The sequence below is a fragment of the Taudactylus pleione genome, unplaced genomic scaffold, assembly GCF_031769625.1.
Source record: "Taudactylus pleione unplaced genomic scaffold, aTauple2 ptg000216l, whole genome shotgun sequence".
Taxonomy (NCBI): Eukaryota; Metazoa; Chordata; class Amphibia; order Anura; family Myobatrachidae; genus Taudactylus; species Taudactylus pleione.
Genome location: NW_028284618.1, coordinates 344254 through 366479, shown reverse-complemented (window position 1 = coordinate 366479; position 22226 = coordinate 344254). Strand labels below are relative to the sequence as shown.

The 22226-nt window shown below is 43.5% G+C and overlaps 1 protein-coding gene across 4 annotated transcripts in view; it reads right to left on the bottom strand.

Annotated features, from left to right (window-relative positions):
- The window catches only part of NEBL (nebulette), a 276780-nt gene that overhangs the window by 67821 nt on the left and 186733 nt on the right, over positions 1–22226 (bottom strand). Inside the window, exons 5-9 of one of the 4 annotated variants that reach the window (XM_088478590.1) lie at positions 20773–20883; positions 18367–18468; positions 17700–17801; positions 15467–15580; positions 5827–5931 (exon numbers count right to left, since the gene is read on the bottom strand). The exons of the other annotated variants lie outside the window; for them this stretch is intronic. Coding sequence (XP_088334716.1) covers positions 5827–5931; positions 15467–15580; positions 17700–17801; positions 18367–18468; positions 20773–20883 — 534 coding nt within the window. The remainder of the gene's footprint in view (positions 1–5826; positions 5932–15466; positions 15581–17699; positions 17802–18366; positions 18469–20772; positions 20884–22226) is intronic. 4 annotated transcript variants of the gene reach the window in all.

The following is a 22226-nucleotide window of genomic DNA, read 5'->3' as shown; positions in this document are numbered from 1 at the left end:
CACTGATCGCAACCTGCAGACTATTGCACTCATCACCTGCAGGCATGGTACAGGGTGAAGTTAGTATTATTTGCAGCGGACGCTATGTTCAGATATGAGAACATTGAGAGACACTGCCTAAAATATTAGTTAACTTGGTGACGGATATTATTCTCTACAGATTTTCTCATTTTATTGAAAACAACATGGAAAACCTGTAAGCCCATTCACATCCTATGATATTACTTCTCATTATTGTTCTAGTAGTTACTTGGTTATTTCATCCTTTTCTAATTCAATTGAAATAATTTTACAAGTTGTCTACAAGTGAAGTATGACAGTGTCTCCCAACAACAGCCACAAATGTTGGCTCATGTCAAGTAACCTTGGGAATCACTACTGTGGTATGAGACAGCAAAGCATGGGCAGTGCACAATTCATGGACAATAAAAAAAATCCCTTAATGAGGGACGACTGACCATTGCCTGTCCGATGGGTATGTGCAAGCGGCCACTACCAACTGAAGGATCCCTGTATGTAAAATAATGTGATGTTCTAGTCCAATTGATACAATTGGTACCGCCATCAAAAGAGTCATAATCTGAAAAGCTAATATTTTTGGAACTTTCCCTAGAGATTGTAAGCTTGCCAACAGGGCTCTCTTACATCTATGCCTGTCTATCATTACCCAGTCTTGTCTTATTAATATTTGTAAAGCGTAACGTAATATATGCTGGACGTAACTGTTTTATAATACTAATAATAATAATAATAATAATAAATCAGGAAATATTAAAATAATGCTGATTTTTTTATTTATTTATTATTTAAAAAATGCTAAATTGCTTGAATAAATAGACTTCATAGTATTGTAAAAAGAATCCAGTTTATTTGCTTGTTACAGTTACTTGAATGTCCCATAAAATAGCCCCTTTACAAGAAGCTAGTAGTTCTACTTATCATAAAGTAAGATCAAATAATGGATAATTTGTGACACAGTGCCCCCAAGTGGCCTAAATCATTATTGGAAACTTTTAAGCATGGAATACAGTCAGTCTAGGGACTGAAGGTATTTCAGCATACACTAACAAGGTAATGCTAAAGGTGACAAGTCAAAATTAGCATGACTGTAAACACAGAAAATATATGAACGTATGCATGATTTACATAGTAATTGTCTCTGTATAGAAAAAGTACATAATACTTAATCGTGCAATTCTGTGTGAAACAATGGAATGCAACTTTGATAATGCAACATGATCTGAAATGAAAAATATGTATCCTACAGATATCTGGGTAACTCTAATACAACTTGATTCCCCGGCTGGAAATATGCAGTTTACAGAAACAATATGCTTTGGAATAACTCTGCTCAGGTACTTCTAGCACTGTCAACAAGCACTCAGCAGCATATGATAGACGTCATCTCTGCGCAGAGGGAGGCTGTCAATGGTAACCCACCTTGCAGTACTGAGGACTCTCTACATAGCACAGCCCTAAGCTAGGATGCATTGCGTGGTGTGAACAAGGGCATCTTTATAATGGGTGCAAGGTGTGCTGTGCAGGGGGGCCCACACCGCACAACCTGCACCCATAGTTAACTATACTCACCTTTCCGCGGATTCCGGTGTCCTGCAGAGCAGCAAAAGAAATCACAGGGAAAATGTCGGCGGCCATTTTTCCTGTGACTCGGGTGTGAGCAGAAGAGATGACCCGGGAAAAGGGCGTGGGCGCCATTTTCCTAGAGACCCGGGCATGAAGCCAGAATCTACTCCGCTGACAGAGGAGGGGGCCCAAACGGGGGCTGCACATGGGCCCCCTTCTCTCTTAAAACGCCCGTGGGTATGAATACCACTAAATGAAATGCAGGATCTCTAGAGGGGGTTTCCAAATGCTGACTTCAGAGTGAGTTTGAACAGACGATGAATTGTATATAATTATTACTTAAGCTATTGTCTGCCTCCTACAAAGTGCGGTGTATGCAATGCTTTAGATACATACAGGGCCAGCACCATTAGATGTAGCAGGAGGGCCAGCCAGTATGTGCTAAATGTTTTTTTTCTGGATGTGGGTACCACTCCACTATACAAGGCCCCTGCATCGGAGTCTGGGGTGTAAACTTACTAAGAATCATGTTAGTCCGAGATTCCAATCTCAGGTGAGTTTAGCCATTTTTTTACCACTCGCAAATTTACTAAAGGCAAACTTGGGAGAGATTTCATTCTTTTCACTGAAAAACTTGGGTGAGATTGCAAATTTGAATAAACTCACCATCAGCCAAGCTCAGAAGTACTTTTCATGAAAAAGATACAACTCAGGAATTTACTAATAAACGAGATTACAATCTTGTGTAACTGTAGCAAACTCGCAGCTAATTAGAAGTTTCAAATAGACCACCTCCTGAGCTGCGAGTTTGGCAGAAACATACACAGATCAGTGTGATTTGTGTATGATTCTGCATGTAAACCTTATCTAAAGGGTTTATATATAAAAAAAATACGTATGGTCACCCCCCAAAAAGCATAACCAGCCCGGGCTCCTGAACCTGTCCTGGTTCCTAAAAATACGGGGGGGAAAACGAGTTAGGTTCCCCTATATTTAAGGAACCAGCACCTGGCTGCTGACCAGTCCTGGTTTAAAAAATAGGGGGGGAAAAAATGGTGTAGGGGTACCCCTATTTTTAAAACCAGCACCGGACTCAAATCCGGCAGGGGTGTAATGCCGCAGCCAGGGGACCCTATCACCGGGTCTCCCCAGCCAAAGCATTATCACCCCAAGCCAGTCAGCCCAGGCTTAGTCTGAAGCCGGGGGCTCTTCCCCGTGGAGCGGTGGGTGCGGGGGTAATAGTGGTGTCAAAAAATAGAAACTATTGTTTTTTACTGTGGAACTACAGGTGCCAGCAGGCGGCCAGCACCCGTACCCACGCTGTAAAAAAATAGTTTAAAAACCACAACACACACATATCGTAGTAAGTTCAAGTTTATTACATACACCTACCACACTCACACATACTTACCTGCTGTCAGATGTTCTGGCCTCTTGACGGCCCCTTGGCGTTACACCTGTCAAACCGTAACGCAGGTGTCCTAAGGTGAGCTCAGGGAGGACAGAAACCTCCCGTCAAGCAGAAGGGAGAAATCCAATGGGAGTGCCTGTTAAAAAAAAACCTATACGCACCTTGCACTGGTCTCCGTAGCATCCCCGGGTCTTTGCAAAAAAAACAAACCGACACCCGGACCATAAACGGACATTAGCGATATAGGTGTGTGACCAAATACATCTATGGCCGCCAAGAGCTGCGCAGGGCCTTGGTTACAGGGGGCGTGGCCATGCCCCTTTAGGAAAAAAACACAGACATTTTTATTTTAGTGCTGTGAGCCCCTCAGCCCGGCGCACAGCCAATGGGGGACGCGATCAGTGTGATCACTCCCCCCCATAAACATAGGAGACTACTCCACGTGCTGCTTAGCAGCTGCGAGCAGTCTCCCACTGCAGCCCAGAGCACAGCAGCGTGTGCTGGGCAGCTGTGATGTAGAAGGGAGGGGGGGCGGTGCCGGACCCAGGACCCCGCCGGGCCCCTCCAGCAAGCCCGGGTAACTTGTACCCTCTCCCCCCCACTCTCGGCGCCGCTGCATACATCTCTACAAGGCCGCTCTACAGTTAGTGGCCGCTGATTGGCTCCAGCTCCAGACATTTGTGTGGTGATTATTATTTTAACTGTGATACTGAGGTGATCTGTAAAAAATGAGCTACAGTATTAGGGTTCCCTGAAGACCAATTTTTGGAAACACTGGTCTATAGTATAGGCTACATGGGAGAGAGTCTAAAAAGCTAACTTTCTGTATCTTACATATGTATCTCATTTATATACACATATATATATATATATATATATATATATATATATACACATATATATATATGTGTGTGTGGCCAGGAAAAGGTTGGACACCGCGCTCCAAATAAACATGTGCAATATATCCAGCAGGAGACAGAATTGAGCTTTCTAAGCACACATTTTCCCAGCTCATGGCGAGACGTCTCTTTTCTTACTAGCAGTTGCTCTCTGGTTCGGTGCGCTGACTGAGCGCTCAGATCCGCACACACATAGCAGACTGGGTCGGAGAAGCTGCTGCCACTTGGCATGCGCAGTACATTAAATAAAGATTTGGAGTAGACAAAAATTGCGGCGCTAGATAGATAATGTGTAACAATGATACATCCCTTTACTGTAGATAATGTTGTCTTATAATGAATGAAGTCAACTGGAATCTCCTTTCTTCTGGATAGGGTCCTGGTTTTGACAGTTGCTTGGTTATAACATAAGGGGAAACATTAAAGAGATAGAAAAAAACAATGTGTAGAAGTATTTGAAGCCACCAAGGAAGAGTTAATCGTTCAAAATCAAGTTTTCTATCATAAGGTAATGTATCATAGCATACCCCACTCACATCATATGTGGCGGGTATGTATAATAAAAGGTATCTTTTAGTATAGAGTTTCTTCTTTATAAGGTTAGCGTACCCAACTCACTTCTAGCTCTCAATGCAATGAAAATGCATAAAGGTATCTTTTATCCTTCTGACCAACACACCATAATTAGATATACATAAATCTTCCTGATAGATTATAACGATTAAATAATGATGAGGTACTGGATAGCGTACCCCATCTCACACTGTGTTGTTGATATTAAATCATATATGGGTATCTTTATGTGGAAAGTGTACATTCATACCCCAACTCACGTGGAGTAAGATGATGGAAGTCCTATCAAGGTATCTTTTCCCAATAGAATTCAGTCCTTCACTCAGTTACCATGGTGAATGCAAGTGGGCGATGTTTTCAGTCTGTGCTTGTATCCCGATGGTTGCCGCAGGGAGGTGCAGGGGGCGATTTTGGATGCAGGAGCTGAGGATTTCAGTGGACATTCCTGGGAGGTAACATGGGGGTAGCTAGCTAGACGTGCTTGTTGTGCTGACAGTGACTTGGTCTCAGGGCTCGGGATGACACAGGACGCCTTGTTCAGATGGCGAAATTGCACCTACCGTAGGGATGGTGCATGCTTTGATTCTGCGACTGATGGTGCGTCTAATGCTAGGTACACACCTGTCAATATATCGTTTGTTCGATGACGAATGATATATCGGTAGTGCATCGGGTGCTGTGTGCACCTGATATATCTGTGAACAATGTCGTTCACAGACCTATCAGGTCGGCCCTACAACACAGCCAATGGCGATATATCATGCAGATATATCGGTGCATCTGCATGTGTGTACGGACAAGGTTGGACTGGCGCACAGGGATACAAGAGTTATCCACCAGTGGGCCCCACTGCCTGAGGGTCCCATCCCCCGCCCTAGGGGTGGGGCAGGGTCATGGATTAACTTGGGTGCTTGATTTGTTTCTATGGAAAGTGTCCCTCCTGCCAATCACAGTGGGTGGTGCTGACATACCCTGTCCCCTCTTTTATAAAGGGGCCCTATTCTTTGTATGTCCTCTCTAATGGTTGGCGAAGTCCATCTGTTTTGGCTGGCCACACCCACTCTGGTGGCTGGCCACACCCCTTAAGCTTGGGCACTCGGACGGTGGATTGGTCTGCTGAGCTATACGTTGTGATAGTGTGTATTAGCTTACGTATGCAACGAGATGGAATAGCGCCTCTCCCTGTAGGCATCTCAGTAGACTCAGAATCGGTTGTGGCATTAGCATGAGGATGCAGCTCCGACTGCGCGCACCTCAGAAACCGGCCCAATATACGCTTCCCAAACTTGTGTGCCACCCAATCTGCAATTTTTTAAATATGTGTAAGTAAAACCAAATGTCATTCATCCCTGTACTTACATTGCTCTGCATCTTGCTGGTCTTCATAGCATGCTCCAAGGACAGTAAGTTTGGGAGATCTACAGATGGGTCATGTATTCTTTGCTTGTCTTTCCTATATTCCACCTGAAAAAGAGGGATGTTAAGATGAATTAAACTAGATTCAGCAGTTACTAGAACATTATTACAATATAGGGGCGTATTCAATTTGAAGCGAAAAGTCGTTTTAGCGTGTTTTTAGCGGAAACTTTTCACTGATGACGTCATTTCGCCAGGCGGAAAAGTATCACCGTATTCAATTTGAAAGACTTTCCGCCTAAGTCAATGCAATGTAATAGGCGAAAAAGATTCGCCTATGAATGGCAGTCGGAAAAAAGTGCAGAATTGGGGTTTTGGGGTGCAACGTTGCGGGAATTCCCGTGCAGCCTTCAGACAGTCCCCCAAAGGTAAACTGTGTAAAAAAAAAAGTAAAAAAACACTTAAGGACACCCCAAAAAATCACTTTGAATTTGGGGACGAAAAAAAAAAAAAGTTGGGGGACAAAGTTAAAAACTAGCGAACTTGACTCTGGGGGGGTCCCCAAGTAATGCCCCAGGTGTTTTTCTGCCCCAGGTGTTTTTTAGCAGCTATTGAGCCCATTTAAAAAAACCAAATACCTTCAGTAAGCCAAATCAGGGGGTATCATAGGGAACCCCCATGTCAGAGCATCTCTTTGGGGGTGTCAGGCTGATTTCCCCATATCTGACAGTACTTTCCGCTTATTTAAGTTTCGCTGGTTTCCCGTTTTCAAATTGAATACGGCAATACGCGGGCACACGCGCAATACTTTTCCGCCTGCAAAACAGGCGAAGTAGGATAAAAGTCCGGGAGGCAAAAAAGTATCGCGGCTTAGCTCAAATTGAATACGGGCCATAGTGTATACACCATACACCAGTGGTTCCCAAACTTGACATGGGTTGGTGGTCCAGCACTAAATCAAATTATTTATGGTCAATATGATAGGCTAAAACCAGCGCTGGTGGCGGCCAATCAGAAATATGCAGACAAACAGAGGCAAAACTCTGCCCAACATCACATAAGTGAACCTAAACATGACAGATGAGCACAATTTACTTCATTTAATAATTTTTGCTGAATTTCTCAAGAAGAAACTTTTGGCCTAGGAGTGCCGTGAAAAATATAATGATACCCTAAGGAGTCGTAATTCAAGAAAGTTTGGGAAACTCTGCAATACAATTCTTCAAAGCAAAACTAGAATAAATGTTATTAACACTCCATTATAACCAAGCTCATTATGGTGTATGTGCTGCCTTAGGCACAGAGATTTGCAGATTAATGACGTGATCATTCATGTATTGCTGCCAAAATAATAGTAATAAAGTATAATTATCACTACTGAAATAATAAAGAACATTTCAATTTGCAGAACTATGTAATATTATTTTAATATTCAGTGTTTGCTCCACTCTGCGCCCACTGTCCAAATTTCTTCAGACTTTTATCTGTACAGTAATAAAACAGTAGCAGTGTTGCTAGCATTATCACTCATCAGTGCACAATATGGATTTATGGAAGTCTCCGATATTTAATGATCTGTGCATGCACTGGAGCTGCACTGCCCGTGGTCAGACCTGGTCTTGCGACATTGATCACAGTGCCCCAAAAGCCGCAGCACGATTGACATGCTGCTGGTGTTTGGGGCCGGCCAGGGGGAGCGTTCCACAAAACGGAGAAGTTTTCTGGGCATGCTGAAGCCAGTGGGCACAGCTTCACAGGCCCCGGCAGTCTGATTTTGCTGGACATCCTGAGGACATCTTAGGGTGTCCGATGTTCACGTAGTTGATCCAATGTTGCATGTATTTATTTATAACCTCCTGCGTCTTTAGCAGAATTTTGTACAACTGCTGCGCGTTGAAATGAGCATACATCTCTTAATCAGGTCCTAAGTAGGATGTGGAGTCCTATCTCTATGTCACAAGGGATATTGCTGTTGCCATTCTGCATACTAATTATGTAAGAGCCTCCAGTTAAGAGTGAAGTGGTATCTGGTGAGGAAACATGTGCAGCAAGCGCCATAAGCACGGCGAACCATCTTGTAGGAGTGTCATGGGCATTTAGCCAATTTATTTATCCTAAGCTAGTGATGAGTTTCGAAGGTTGTACCATTGATGGTCGATGGTTGTAGACCATCAGCAGATGAGTTTGATTGTGGGTTGAGTCTTATTGGGCGCACAAGGAATATGGACCTCATTCAGAGTCGGTCGTAGCGGCCGCACGGTCGTAAGGGAAAAGGGTCCGGATATGCAAATGATGCCCTCGCAAGTTGCGTCCTTAAGATCAGATAGTTAGCTGGCCGACCAAGGGGAGGATGCGGCCGTAAGACAAAAAATACGCCCCCTTCTCGTACGCATTACACGTCATGTCCGGGCATATAAGGATTAATCGAGACCATCGGGAACCATCGGAACTGGTCGTAGAGCTTAAGGTTGACCATACCCTCTCTTAAGCACTACGATCAGGTCAGTGTACAAACCACCCATGTCACATGTGCTATGACACTACTTTGTTAATTATGCACTCCCATAAAATGCCGTTCGCATAATTAGGCACGCCTGCGTTCGGATCTCCACTCCCCCGTTTTCAAGCACCTTCCCCTGTTACCACCCACAAACGCCTCAATCTGTCACTCAAACTACCGACCTTGCTGTGTTCAAGGAGAGAGAAATTTCTGATCGTAGCAGCTCGTTTGCGCAATCGCATTGTGAACTTTACGCATGCGCAGTTTAGCGAACATCGGTGGCGTACGGCCGTGCGGCCGCTACGACCGACTCTGAATGAGGTCCTATGTTTTTACCATGTGTGGAAGGTATAAAAATAATATTGCATAAATAATGTTTAAACAGTAAGTATTTAATATGAGTGTCTCTCTGGTTAAAAACATAAATAAAACATAAATATACAGAAAAAATAACTTAGTGATAATGGTACTTATGCACAGTTTAAATAAAAATGGGATAAATATCAATATAATAATTGACTTGATAAAACAATTGCCCAGATATGGACAGTACTGGTGAGGACCGAATATAATTAATGTTAGAATCCAGAGGATAAGTTATTTATTCTCAATAGAAAGGGATTGCCAGATTGTCTTTGGAATCAGTAGCATAATTGTAGAGTTACCCTTTATATTTAGGCAGGTTGCAGTCCAAAGTTTGTGTGTTACTTGAAAGGTCCTTAATCTCTTAGTAGTGGAGTAAACCTGTATATTTGACCAAGTATAGTGCAATGTCAACTTTAAAGGGTCCTCTTGCTTTCACAAGTCCCAGTTAACCGCATTCAAGCTGTTATAGAGTGGATAACATGTTGCAATAAAAAAGAAACAAAGTTTCTTTTGGTGTGCACAAAGGCCGTGTGTGCCGGGAGTGCAGGCGGCTTGTGTTCGTGGCTTGTGCAGCAGAGGCAGCCCCGTCCGGCAGAGCTCTTGTCTTTGAAGCTGCCATGACTGCCGCTGCGGTGTTCTGTGTAATCTCCAAGTTCGGAGATCGAGTGGAGACAAGTGGTGGGTGTGTCCATGGTGGGTGTGTGCAACGCGTTTCTCCCGGTCGGCCTTCGTCAGGGACAATGGTTCAGGCTGTTTGTATCATGCCATTTATTTAAAGGGCTTCCTTAATTGGATCCTGTTAGGGATCCTTTTAAATCTTAATTGAAAGAGCACCATTTTCTGTGTTATAGTTATTGTAGTTTTTAGAAATTATTCTGTATTGTATGTATTATAAGTTTCTACTTATAGATAAGATCTGTGTATATCAATTAACCATATACTTGAGTTTATTGATAAAGGAATGGAGGAATATTTGTTGGAGATAGAGATAATCTACATTGTTATTAGACACAATTGTTCTGCAGAGGGTATTTAGAATAAAAGGGGGGGGGGGAATTGTAGTATACTTATGAGGACATGAGAAACAATGGTTGAATGTGTTGTTGAAGTTCCTTATCTATTCATTCTTTTTATAGAGGTGAGTTCCCTTTGTTGGGAGAGAGCTATTTTAATAATTCCACACTTGTAGCAGAGGGAAAAAACAAAATTGGGAATAGGGATAAGATGTATTGAGAAAAATATTGGGATATAAAATAATTAGCGTATATAGTTGGATAGTAATAATATTGTGGAGGTTCTGAGCGTTAATCTATAAACGTTCCTCTCTTCCCGGCTAGTCCTTAACATACATCTCAGTTCCTAGGAAGTGTTCCGTGACAGTTTCAATTGGCCTAAACCCTCTAAGTTGTGGTTCTGTCTTCATTCTAGTTGCTTGTTATCCTGAGTTTCTTTGCTAGTAATCCAAGATCCGAGCTATGGATCCCGAACGGCAAACAGAGGGGCAGGGTGGTATACACATGTGGACCCACTCTGGTAATAGGAGAGAGGATGTTCCTTACAGTACCTGTATTTCGTGGGAGGTCTCCCATCCCAGTACTACACAGTCCCAACCCTCCTTTGCTTCTAAGTTCGGATGGTATTTTTTGGGCATTTCCAGGGTAGTATGAATGTAATTATCTCTCCACCCATGCGGGTCCCAATGAGCCTGGTTTCCCAAACTCCCCTGTGTGTCAATCAGGAGCCCCCGCCCAGAAAATTGGAGAGTTCGAAGTCAATGTTAAGACCATCTGGTGTTAAAGTTTTTAGTTCAAATATCCATTTACTTTCTTCCCTTGACATGGATTTGATGTGATTGCCTCCTCTCCAGGAAGGTTTAACTAGAGATACGGCTTGAAATGAGAGTATGGAGGAGTCTCTATTGTGGTGCAGGTTGAAGTGTCAGAGACGCTATGTGTCCTTAGTCCATTTTCAATGTTTCTCATATGTTCTCCGAGACATGTACTGAGTTTTTTTATGGTACGTCCAACGTACTGAAGTCCACAGGGACATGCTAGTAGATAAATGGTGCCCTTGAAATCACAACTTAGTTTTTTTTTTATCTTGTATTCTTTTTTAGTGGTATAAGAGACAAAGGGCCTGATTCAGACCCGGTCGCTATGAGCGTATGCTCGCTCGATGCGTATGCAAATATTTGAAAGTGATGCGGCGGGCAGCGATCGCTCGCCAAGGCATAAGCACGCCCATCTTACCTGTACGAGCGTTCGCTTTGTGTATGCAGACTCCCTTTGGGAATGCAGAGACGCCCACTGCCCCACGTCATCTCCTGGAAGTTTGTGAAAACATTGGTACATCGACCACTATCGGATGTGAACGCAGTGCTTGTGATAGCTTTTTTCTACCGCAAGCATTGCAAGGATAACAGAGTAAAAAAATGGCTGGTGACGTGTACTATGACGCTGCCTGTAAATTACACACGCCTCTAAAACGGCATTGAAACACTCAGGCACGCCTGCGTTCACACCTCCACTCCCCCGTTTTTACTGGACTGCCCCTGTTACCACCCACAAACGGCCTCTCCTGTCACTCACTCTGCTGGGCTGGTTTTGCTGTGCAAGCGAGGGATCTGTGAACGCACTGTCTAGTTTGCGCACACGCACTGCGATGCATATGCATGCGCAGACTAGCAACCATCGGCAATAGTGAGCGCACTGCGGATAGTGTCCGGGTCTGAATCAGGCCCAAAGTTCATAATGGGGGTGGTTGTTTTTCTATTTGTGGTTTTGCATGCTCTACAGTGATTACAGTAGAAAGAACCTGTTTTTCTATTGTTGAGCCAGTTTTGACTGTTATTCTAAGGATTTTTGCTTGGTGACAGATGGCTTCTTAGGAGTTTTTGCTTGATGTTGGAAGCTCTACTGTAGACAAATGTGGGTCTATCTTTAAGTATTTTTTTGAGGAGATCATCTTTCAATAAGATATGCCAATTTTTTTTCTTTTAAACTTATAATACATACAATACAGAATCATTTCTAAAAACTACAATAACTATAACACTGAAAATGGAGCTCTTTCAATAAAGATTTAAAAGGATCCCTTACAGCAGGGATTCCCAACTACGGTCCTCAAGGCACACTAACAGTCCAGGTTTTAGGGATAGCCATACTTGAGCACAAGTGACTTAATTAGTACCTCAGTTATTTTTATTTAACCATCTGTGCACAATCATGGATATAACTAAAACCAGGACTGTTAGTGTGCCTTGAGGACCGAGGTTGGGAATCACTGCCTTACAGGATCCAACTAAGGAAGCCCTTTAAATAAACTGCATGATACAAACAGCCTGAACCATTGTCCCTGACGAAGCCCGACCGGGAGAACCGCGTTGGACACACCCACCACGGACACACCCACCACTTGTCTCCACTCAATCTCCGAACTTGAAAATTACACGGAACACCACAGCAGCAGTCAGGACAGCTTCAAAGGCTAGAGCTCTGCCGGACGGGGCTGTCTCTGCTGCACAAGCCGCAAACACAAGCTGCCTGCACCTTCGGCACGCTCGACCTTTGCAGGACTAGGGAACCCGCCAGCACGGAGGACGGAGCACGGAAACACAATGCCAAAACAGCCAGACGAGTTGTCACACTCGCATACCCAGAAAGAACCCGCTACACCTGTCAGCTACAAACGAACGGGTAAAGGTAGGAGGGTGCGCGCACCAAAAGAAACTTTGTTTCTTTTTTATTGCAACATCTTATCCACCGTCGAAGTCAAATAATTGGATGTGATCGTTTGCAATTATTATCTGATGATCTAGTCGTCTGTTGCCTGGTAAAGAGTAAATCGGATGCATCCTTTGCGTCGGCGCAATCCGATGCGCACAGATGCATATATATATATATAAATATATATAAATCCACTTGAGTCCACACTCACATCATCCACAGTTCAATGCTGGGGTTGCAACCTCATGAGCTCCAATAAAAATCCAAAATGAAGGTGCACTCACCAGTCTTGTAGTTAAATCAGCAGGAGTAGTTTATTCAAAAAACATCAGCCCATAATATCAACGTGTCAGTCACCGTTGGGACTTTTGTCAAGACGGCGCCCGGCATCACTACAATCGGGATGCTGGGCGCCAGTCTCCCGGCGTCGGGGAAATATGGGCGTCTACATCTAGACGCCCGGCATTTCACCCTTGCCGGGATATGACAGTCGGGAAGCCGGCTGCCGGTATTTAGGCAGTTGGCTTCCCGATTGCTTCCCGCGGCGTCTGTGCCTTGCCATCAATGGCAAAATGAAACACCTGCCATTGGCCATAGACCATTGATGGTTGCAAACCATAAATGGTCGGTGGCCATCCCTATTCTAAGCCATGCGTATGGGAGTAACAACGGTTTCTATTGGAGCTGGAAACCAACCTGCCAATACCTGATGTGCTGTAATGAGTTTTTTTTTCAACCAGAGGCAGATTTTATTCAACATAAAAAGAAACAGGATGTTATATAAACCATTTGCCTTCATCTGATTTAGTAGTTACATGAACTCTGCAATTTATTAACAAAGAAAAAAGGACCACAACAAAATGTAGTTACAACATAAGGTTGTGTGAGGATAATTGTCTGGTTGTTAAATATAATAGACGTGGTACATGCATTATTCAGAGTCTAAAATGGTGCTTGATGAAAAATGAGTCATCAGCCTCTGTCTCCTGTATAACCAAGCAGAAAAGCAAAACAGAAAAAATTCAAACACTTAATTTCAAACATTGCAAATTGTGCAAATAAGTATGGACTAAAGGGCACCCATACATCTGCCGGCCATTTGCCCTATCGGACTGGAACCGCCGATCCGCCAATTGGAAATGCCGATCGGTGGCCATCGATGATCGCCAATCTGTTGGGGAATCTGTGAAATTCCCTGATTTGCTGGTCCCGATAATATTTTGGTCAGGTTCTGCAACTCAGTTAACAGCATGTTGGATTTCACCGATGCCCTGACCCCGGCATCTGGGCCTCGGGAATTGACCCAATACATTGCAGATGTATGGGGATCTTAACACACATTGCACATTATTGAGGAAACATTTCACTCACATTCAGGGATTTCACTGACATTCAGGGCCTGATTCAGAGGTACATGCAGCTCTTTTTAAGGGGATGCGGCGGCGATAATATACAAATGCCAGCTCCAGGCTTACCCTTGTGTACTAGCGAGTGCCAGAATGTGCAAGAACTGAGACACCCACTATCAATGCCCATGCACGATGCAACACCGCTGATGGTTCTGGACAATCCACCATTGCATGGACCATTGACACTTGCACCTGCCCTATTGCAGGTACAGTGTCTCCATCTGAACATGGCCTCTGTGGCTGCAGCTCTGCGTCTGACACTCCCATAACACGCCCACTGACACTCCTATAACACACCCACAACACGCCCACCGACACTCCCACAACACGCCCACCGACACTCCCATAACACGCCCACCGACACTCCCATAACACGCCCACCGACACTCCCATAACACGCCCACTGACACTCCCATAACACGCCCACTGACACTCCCATAACACGCCCACAGACATTCCCATAACACGCCTACACAACAGATTCTTTTGCGTTCTCTTCAGGTGACCTCCCAGCCACAACCCATGACCGCCCATGGTTTTCCCTTGCTATCTCTGATATCAGCGTTCCTGTATACAACAGTGCATTTGTGCGCACTCACAGGGTTATGCATGCACCATAGGGGTTTTCAGAATATTTAGCATGAGAGCAGTAGCTACGTGAACAATGGCATTGCATGCACATTCCTTCATTCTCCATCTGACCACGGCCTCCTATGCTTGTGGCTGTGCGTCTGGGAACGCAGCCCCTTGCATTGACACGCCCCCAACACTCCCATGACACGCCCACTGAATGGACCATTTTTTGCGTGCATTTCTAGCCGGTCATTGCCCATCACCTATCTCTGATACTGTCTGTCCCAATCACAACAGCAGCATTGTGCGTACGCTCTGTGTAACGCATGCTCCGTAGGGGCTTTCTGCGATTTTCCCGCATGAGCAGTTGGAGAAAAACGCTGAACTCCGTGAACATCAGCATTGCATGTAGCTCTGAGGGCCCGATTAATCACGCATCGCTGTTGCGATTACGCACGCAGTTCTGCTGCGAAGATATGCTAATGTTTGCAATTGCTCAGCCAGCATAGAGACGCCTACTATCATTTTCTCACATTCGTAAGACCTTGCAGTCCTGTGTATACATCAGTAACATCGGACCCCCACGCAGAATTACAGCAGGTCTGACCTGTCTCAGAAATTGCAACTCTCGTCGCACACAGTAAGTACTCAAGCTGTGAATGCCATCGCAGTTGCTAATTTATGCACACCCAGGAAATTATGTTCAAATCAAAAGGCACGCCAGAATTTCTTCAACCACTTCCCCATCACCACCCCCAAACTCTGACGTCCCATCACTCTCTGCGATGGCCTTGTATCTGCGTACGTGATTGCAGCTCAATCGTAATACTGTCCTGCGCTAGCACACTGCGGTGCATACACATGCGCAGTATGCACCATCGGCCGATCTGCGTACGCGGCTGCAATTGCGATCCATGATGAACTGGGCACTGAATCCCGCCCTAAATGTCCAGGAAAGATCTTCAACATCTCTGAGTTTGTAAAACCCAGGTGCCACAACTCCCAAATGGAAACTAAGGAACTTTTGCATAAATGTAGAAGAGGTAAATAAAAATACATGAAATACGTACATCGCTGGCCAGCACTGCCGCAGCTTGTGCCTGCTTGAAGGATGCGCTGTCTAACGGGTTGTAGCACGGGGCTCTACCCTTCATTTCCCTAACAAACTGTTCCTTGTACTTCACCTGGTAAATAAAAATAAAACAAATCAAATATCAGGAGAAAGAGTGTAACAAAGCCACCACTAGCATTCATAGATATAAGTGTGTCAAACGTTGTTGTAGGTAAAGGAATCTTAAACAGGAGATCTATTGGTAAAGTGTTTTTCAGAGCACTGTAGAATAAAGTCTACAAACTAGAGATTCACTAAGAAAGATGGCTCTTACTAGGCAATAGTTTGTACTTAGCACGATAGCTGGGACATGAACTTTCATCTAGTTATCTATGTACCTTTCTGATCTGCCCCACGTCAGCGGCAGCAACACATCAGTGCCCAGATATGAGAAGAAGTCACGGCTCTTGCATAAAGAACGGAGGTTTTGCATCCGTAACACCACAATGTTTAAGTAGATCCACTTGTCAAGCAGCCAGTATTAAGTCAACAAACTTAACGCGTTTCTCCGTTATTAGACCATACAACGGTTTCCTCAGAAGATATCTTCTTCTTATATCTGGGCACTGATGTGTTGCTCCCACTGCCGCTGACGTCATCACATTGGCAAACGGTGATTCTGATTATCAGACGGGGAACGTAAGTCACAGAAGATTGCCCTACCACCGGTATCTGGGGACTTTGCCTTTGCTCAGGATTTCCCTAAGAGTGGTGAGACTATATGGATGCAAATCATACTAACACACTGGCTCTGCTAATCAAGTTTCTATACCACTAGTAGATTTCCACACGATCCTTTGAATGACATTTTTAAAGCGACTAATATTTGCCAGTCATCAGTGATATATCTCTATGAAAATATGTTGATATAGGATACTAGTTATACTCTATTTATTATCAATTAATCCAGCGCTCCCTTGAGTGTGTATATATATATATATATATATATATATAATGTACTCATTTGGTTTATGTTGATCTTAATTGAGTAGTGTTTCCAGCACTACTATTGGGAGCTGCTATATAGACAACAATTGTTTATTATTGTATTTTATTGGTTGCCCCTAATTTATATACTTAGGTATTATATACATTGCAATTCAACCTGATTAATTATTCTGATTAAATAATTTTAATACGATCATATTTTCGAGCAATTTGGCTTCACAAATGTAAATCTGAACTGCTATAGATTAAGATTAAATTCAACTGATCCTGACGATTTAAATGACAAAAGACATTGGTTGCACAAACTACTATGTGATGGCCGGTACACACTTGCCAATGCCGGTAGCGACAGCGGTGGTCATGCTGCATTCAGCAGCATGGCCCCTGCTGACTATATCGCCCAATGGACCTACATGCAGGTCCGACGGGCGATGTTGCTGATGACGCGCGGGAGCGTGCATAGTCAGCGACATAGCGGGTTACACACTGGCCGATATGCCCAATATGTCATCAAATCCGTGGGATCATACCCAGCATAAGGGTCTTCTGATGAACTCACACTAATAGGAACAATAGGGATTAGGAATCAGACCAATTGTTAACAAATCTGACCTGATTGAATTTGTATTGTTTTATATGTTGGCGTATACTATCCAATAATTAGTTAATGTTGTCGATTTGACCAAATTAATCATCCAAAACCTTGGCTTTAATGTAATTTTATCAGGTCAATCCTGATGATCCACTAAGCAAACGGACCAGTTTCATGTGGCTGACCTGAACAAATCCATATAACATCAGCACTCGCACAAATAGGCCCATCATGTGCTGGCCTTGTTGCTTTGGTCATTAAATGATCAAGAACAAAAGCCAGCAGCAGTCTCCTGCTAATTTAGGGTCTCATTTATCAATGCGTTTCACCATATGCAACGAGAGATAAAAATTGTTATGATAATGGTACTCCAGCCAATCAGCTCCCATCTGTCATCTGTTTGAAAAAGTACAGTTAGGAGCTGATTGGCTGGAGCACCATTTACCATACACCATACGTTTTACCACTCGTGAGCGATAAAAGTCATTGATAAATGAGGTCCATCATTTTTTTGTCCAAAAATGATCTGATCGGTGTTATCAGCCCCTGTTGATGCTGTTACCAGTACTTGGGTGATAACTGTTGAAACACTGAATTTGCTGTGTACAGTCAGCTATGTAAGACAGTATGGAACACTGGCATCCTATATTACCTGGCTGCTGAGCTTTGACACTTCTTTTGCATGTTCAAAATCCGGTCTTCCCACCACTGTGGGCTCCCTGTCCATGTCACATCTCCCTTTCTTATAATCAACCTACATAGAGAGATAAATACACACTCCATGTTAGGACATAGTACAATAGTTTCTTATGAAGCAGGTCTTGGAGGGGCAAACATGAAGAAGAGCCATCCAGGTACTGTACATGAAACGAGAGCAGGTTTCCTGGAACTAGAAGCTGCAGTATCTGAGCCAGGGGAGGTGTATCAAACCTTTGAAAAAGATAAAGGGTCTGATTCCGATCCGGACGCAGCTGGACGGCAGGTGAGTCATTAGCATAAATTCGCAATCACCATCCATGAGAGATCGCAACTGCCATGGCATTTGCATACTGATCGAAATCAGGCCTAAAAAGAAGTTGCCATAGCAACCAATCAGCTTCTATATGTCATTTTATAGACTGTGCTAGATAAATGATAACTAGAAGCTGATTGGTTGCTATGGCTAACTTCTCCACTTTATCTCTCTCTCGAAGGTTTGATACATCTCCCCCCCATTCTTTTATTTTCTTTTTAATTTATACTTATTTTTAGTAGTTTGTATCCGTCCAAGTAAATGTAAGTAAAATATATGTAAAACATGGTAACAATAAAATGATTACATTGCTAATGATCTTGGAAATCTCTGTGGCCTTCTGTATGTCCGGCCTGTCCAGCACCGCCGTGTATTCGTGCATATTCAGTGCATCCTTTTTATAGGACACCTGCGGCAAAGCAGAAACACTATAAGGTATCGGGAAAGAAACATCAGTAATACTCACAGATGTAATCTGTCTGAATAAGTATCATACCAAATGCTCTATAAAAAATAAACATAGAATACTGGACAGATCTGTTTGGTTAATGTCAATGAACAGTTACTGCCTTACTTAGTCAGTGTATGTAAAATGTACTGAAAGCTTACATAAATATATACCGACACCGACAGGTGATCATTATACCATATTAGAAGCAAAGAATAATCTTATTTGTTCTGATACTACCTCATATCTCTCGGTAGAAGGATATAAAATGTTGTGTGCAAAGAAAAGGAAACAGAGCAAGCAGTAACATACAGATGTGTCCACATACATATAGCCTCCTTGTGCGTTAACCAGCCCTTCTAGTCGTGCCATGCCTCGACTCGGTAGCGCAGAGAATCTGTTCATGCGTCTTTTTCCCCTAAAATTTGTCTTATTCGCAAAGTGACGCTGTTTAAAATTATATGCGGCATGCCTATATTCTGTGTGCGTGGAAGCAGTATAAATACAAGTGACGCAGGACGAGTTTCCAGCACAGGAGTTGCCCACACATCCATTCTGCAGATGGAGCCTGCAATTTTTAGCAATGCAGTCAGGCGCACCCAACTACGAGCAACTACGGGTGCTTTAGAGACATGCACAACTCAGTTACATCTACGTTTGCAGAGGTGAACTAGGCGACAAGAAGGCGTTCGCACATAAGCGAAGTTGCGTAAAGGCGTGTCAGGGCTGCGTAGCTGGAATTGCAGAGCAGTTGGATGGAATATGCAGAGATCATCTATTTACAGATGGATCTCTTGCACTGGTTACAGTATAGAGCTGGTTAATGTGAACGCTGATAGTGATGCCGGCAATTTCCACAAGCGCATGTACAGGGTTGGTGCAGTCGCAGAGATGCCAACAACTCGGCATATGGGCAAATACACCCATTTAGTTTTATGCAGTGCAAATGTAGCCGACTTGTATCTAACTCAGACCTTCAGGCTCAAAGTGGATTGAGATTGTTCTTAGGACCTGATTCAGACCCGCTCGCTAGGATGCATTCGCTCATAGCTGGACGATTTTACCATTCTGCGCAAGCATCGCAATGCACGTGCGTGAACCAGTGCGAAAAATCGGGAAGCATTCGCTCACTACGCATAGACAGCCCAGCAGAGGAGTGACCGGAAAAGCCGTTTGCGGGTGGTGAGTGGAGCCAGCCACTAGAAACGGCGGAGTGGAGGTGTGAACGCAGGTGTGCCTGAGCGTCTTAACGTCATTTCAGAGGCGTGCATAATAAACAGGCAGCGTCATAGTACACGTCACCTGGTATTTCACACAGAAGTGATCTCAGTGCTTGCGGCAGGGTATAGTCAACCTCAAGCGCTGCGATCACACCCGATGGTACCCGATGTACCGATGGTTACATACACTGGAGATGACGTGCGCAATTGGGCGTCTTAAGACAGGCTGGCAGGCGTCTACATACACAATGTCATAGTGGACATGCTTATGCCTTGCCGTGCGATTGCCTGTCTTGCTGGGTGTGTGCCGGATTTGCAAACGCAGGGTGCGAGCGAACGCATCTAGCGAGCGGGTCTGAATGTGCTCCTTAGTCTGATCAGCATCAGTGTCAGAAGCTGACATAACATTATTTTGGTTTTGAATTGCTCATGTTTGTCAATGGCAGGGAGTGTTTGGCGAGAGATAACGGGAAGTGTTGGCTAAATACGCAGGCATGTCTCGTCCGCTTCAGGGGCGTGTCACATCTTGCATCTGTGATCCTGTATGCAGGACACATGGCTCCGGCATCTCAGTTCCCATGCTGAGTAACCATAGACTCACTCAGTTGATGTTTGCCTGATCTGCGTCCGATGCTGCATATGTGTACGAAGTTGCGGACAGCTGCGATGGCTCAGGTGGGTGTCTCAGTACAAGTCCCAGCGACTGTTCCATTAGCATAATTTCGCAAATCTTCAGCTGAATAATTCGCAGCTGCGGCAGCAATAGCGTACAGTTCTGTATCAGGCCCTAAATATGCATTCCTATAGAGCAGGGTGTAATCACGTGTAGCATGCTGATTCTCATTCTTGTAACATGCGTGGTTGATGAAATATTCATCTCCCACTTCATTAATATGCTAACTATGCTGTTTCCTTTTGTAGTAAAGTTACAGAGGAAGTTTCTAGGCTTAGCACATCACACTGTGGCACTGATTTCACACAATTCACAGGATATATGAGCTGTCTTGGGTAAACATTCTTGGCATAAATTAGGGTAATTACTCACGTTACTCTGGTGTTTGTTCACTTCTTTTGCATGTTTCATTTCAGGAGGCTCCAACATTTGCGCATACGTTGATTTTCCCTTTTCTGCATCATATTTCTGCTTGTAGAGAGCCTGCACACACATTATTATTATTACCAGTTATTTACACACATTAGCAACAGTAACTCACTGAACATGGAGTCAATTTACTAATGTGCTAATTTTTAGAAATGGAGATGTTGCCCATAGCAACCAATCACATTCTACTTAACATCTATCAAGCACTTTCTATAAGATAATAGCTAGAATCTGATTGGTTGCTATGGTCAACATCTCCACTTCTAAAAAACAGCACTTTAGTAAATGTACCCAGATGTTAATCCAAAACACATTTATCATTACAGGAAGGAGAGAGATAATGAGACTGTGGGGCTTATTTAATAACTAGAGAAATAACAGTGTGTCGTCACAAATGGTAACCAATCAGATGTCAGCTTTTATTTGCCTGACAACATTGCCTTTTAAAAACTTATCTCTTATTAGCTGCTAACGGTTATTAGAGAAAGAACACATTTGCTCTTTGCACCATGTTATGATAACTTATGACAAAACAGAAGTCCCAACATGTGTTCTGTATTAATACTACTAAAACGTTGGGAATATGCACAGAAGTCATTACAACCAATCAGCAAATAGCCTGTGTCTGGTGAAAGTTACATAATTAAAAATGTCTGATTTGTTGACATGCTTTTAATGTAGATATGCCAGATTGTGCAATGTTTATAACTAACCCAAAGGTATACCAGCCATACATGTACTGATACAACCCAATATTGCTGCATGTGTGGCCTTCTAATGATGGTCATGTCTGTAAATAGGAGTTGACCTCCAGTCTGCTATATGTTTGACCAGACTGGAAACCAATCCTATGCAATTTTCTTATGTTACCTATAACTGACATATTCCCATACAACCTTTTAAAATAAGCCCGATCATACATTCAACATTTTGGCATAGGACTTCTGCCAGTTAGGAGATATTGGCAGGATCTTTTCAACCTCCTAAAGAAGACAAGTTAAGGTGTTGTCCATAACAACCAATCAGATTGTAGCTGTCACTTTATAGACTGCACTAGATCAATGATATCTAGGATCTGATTGGTTGCTATTGGCTTGAAAAATCAAAACTCAATGAGAATCCATCAACTCTTATGATGTATCCGATTGTGGGAATGTGATTTTATCCACGGCACCATCAGCTTCCACATCCCACATTTGTTTCTCCGATTTCAGGGATGTGTGTGACATAAGGAACGCTGTATCCTGCACATGACTAATTGTATGGCAGAGCCTTGCATACTGCTCTTATTTATGGCAGAGAAATTATCTTTGCCAAAGATATACGATTCATTTTTTACGATGACAATAGGAAAAGTGCTTCTTTTATTGATGTAGTTGTCTGTGGTAAATTCCTCT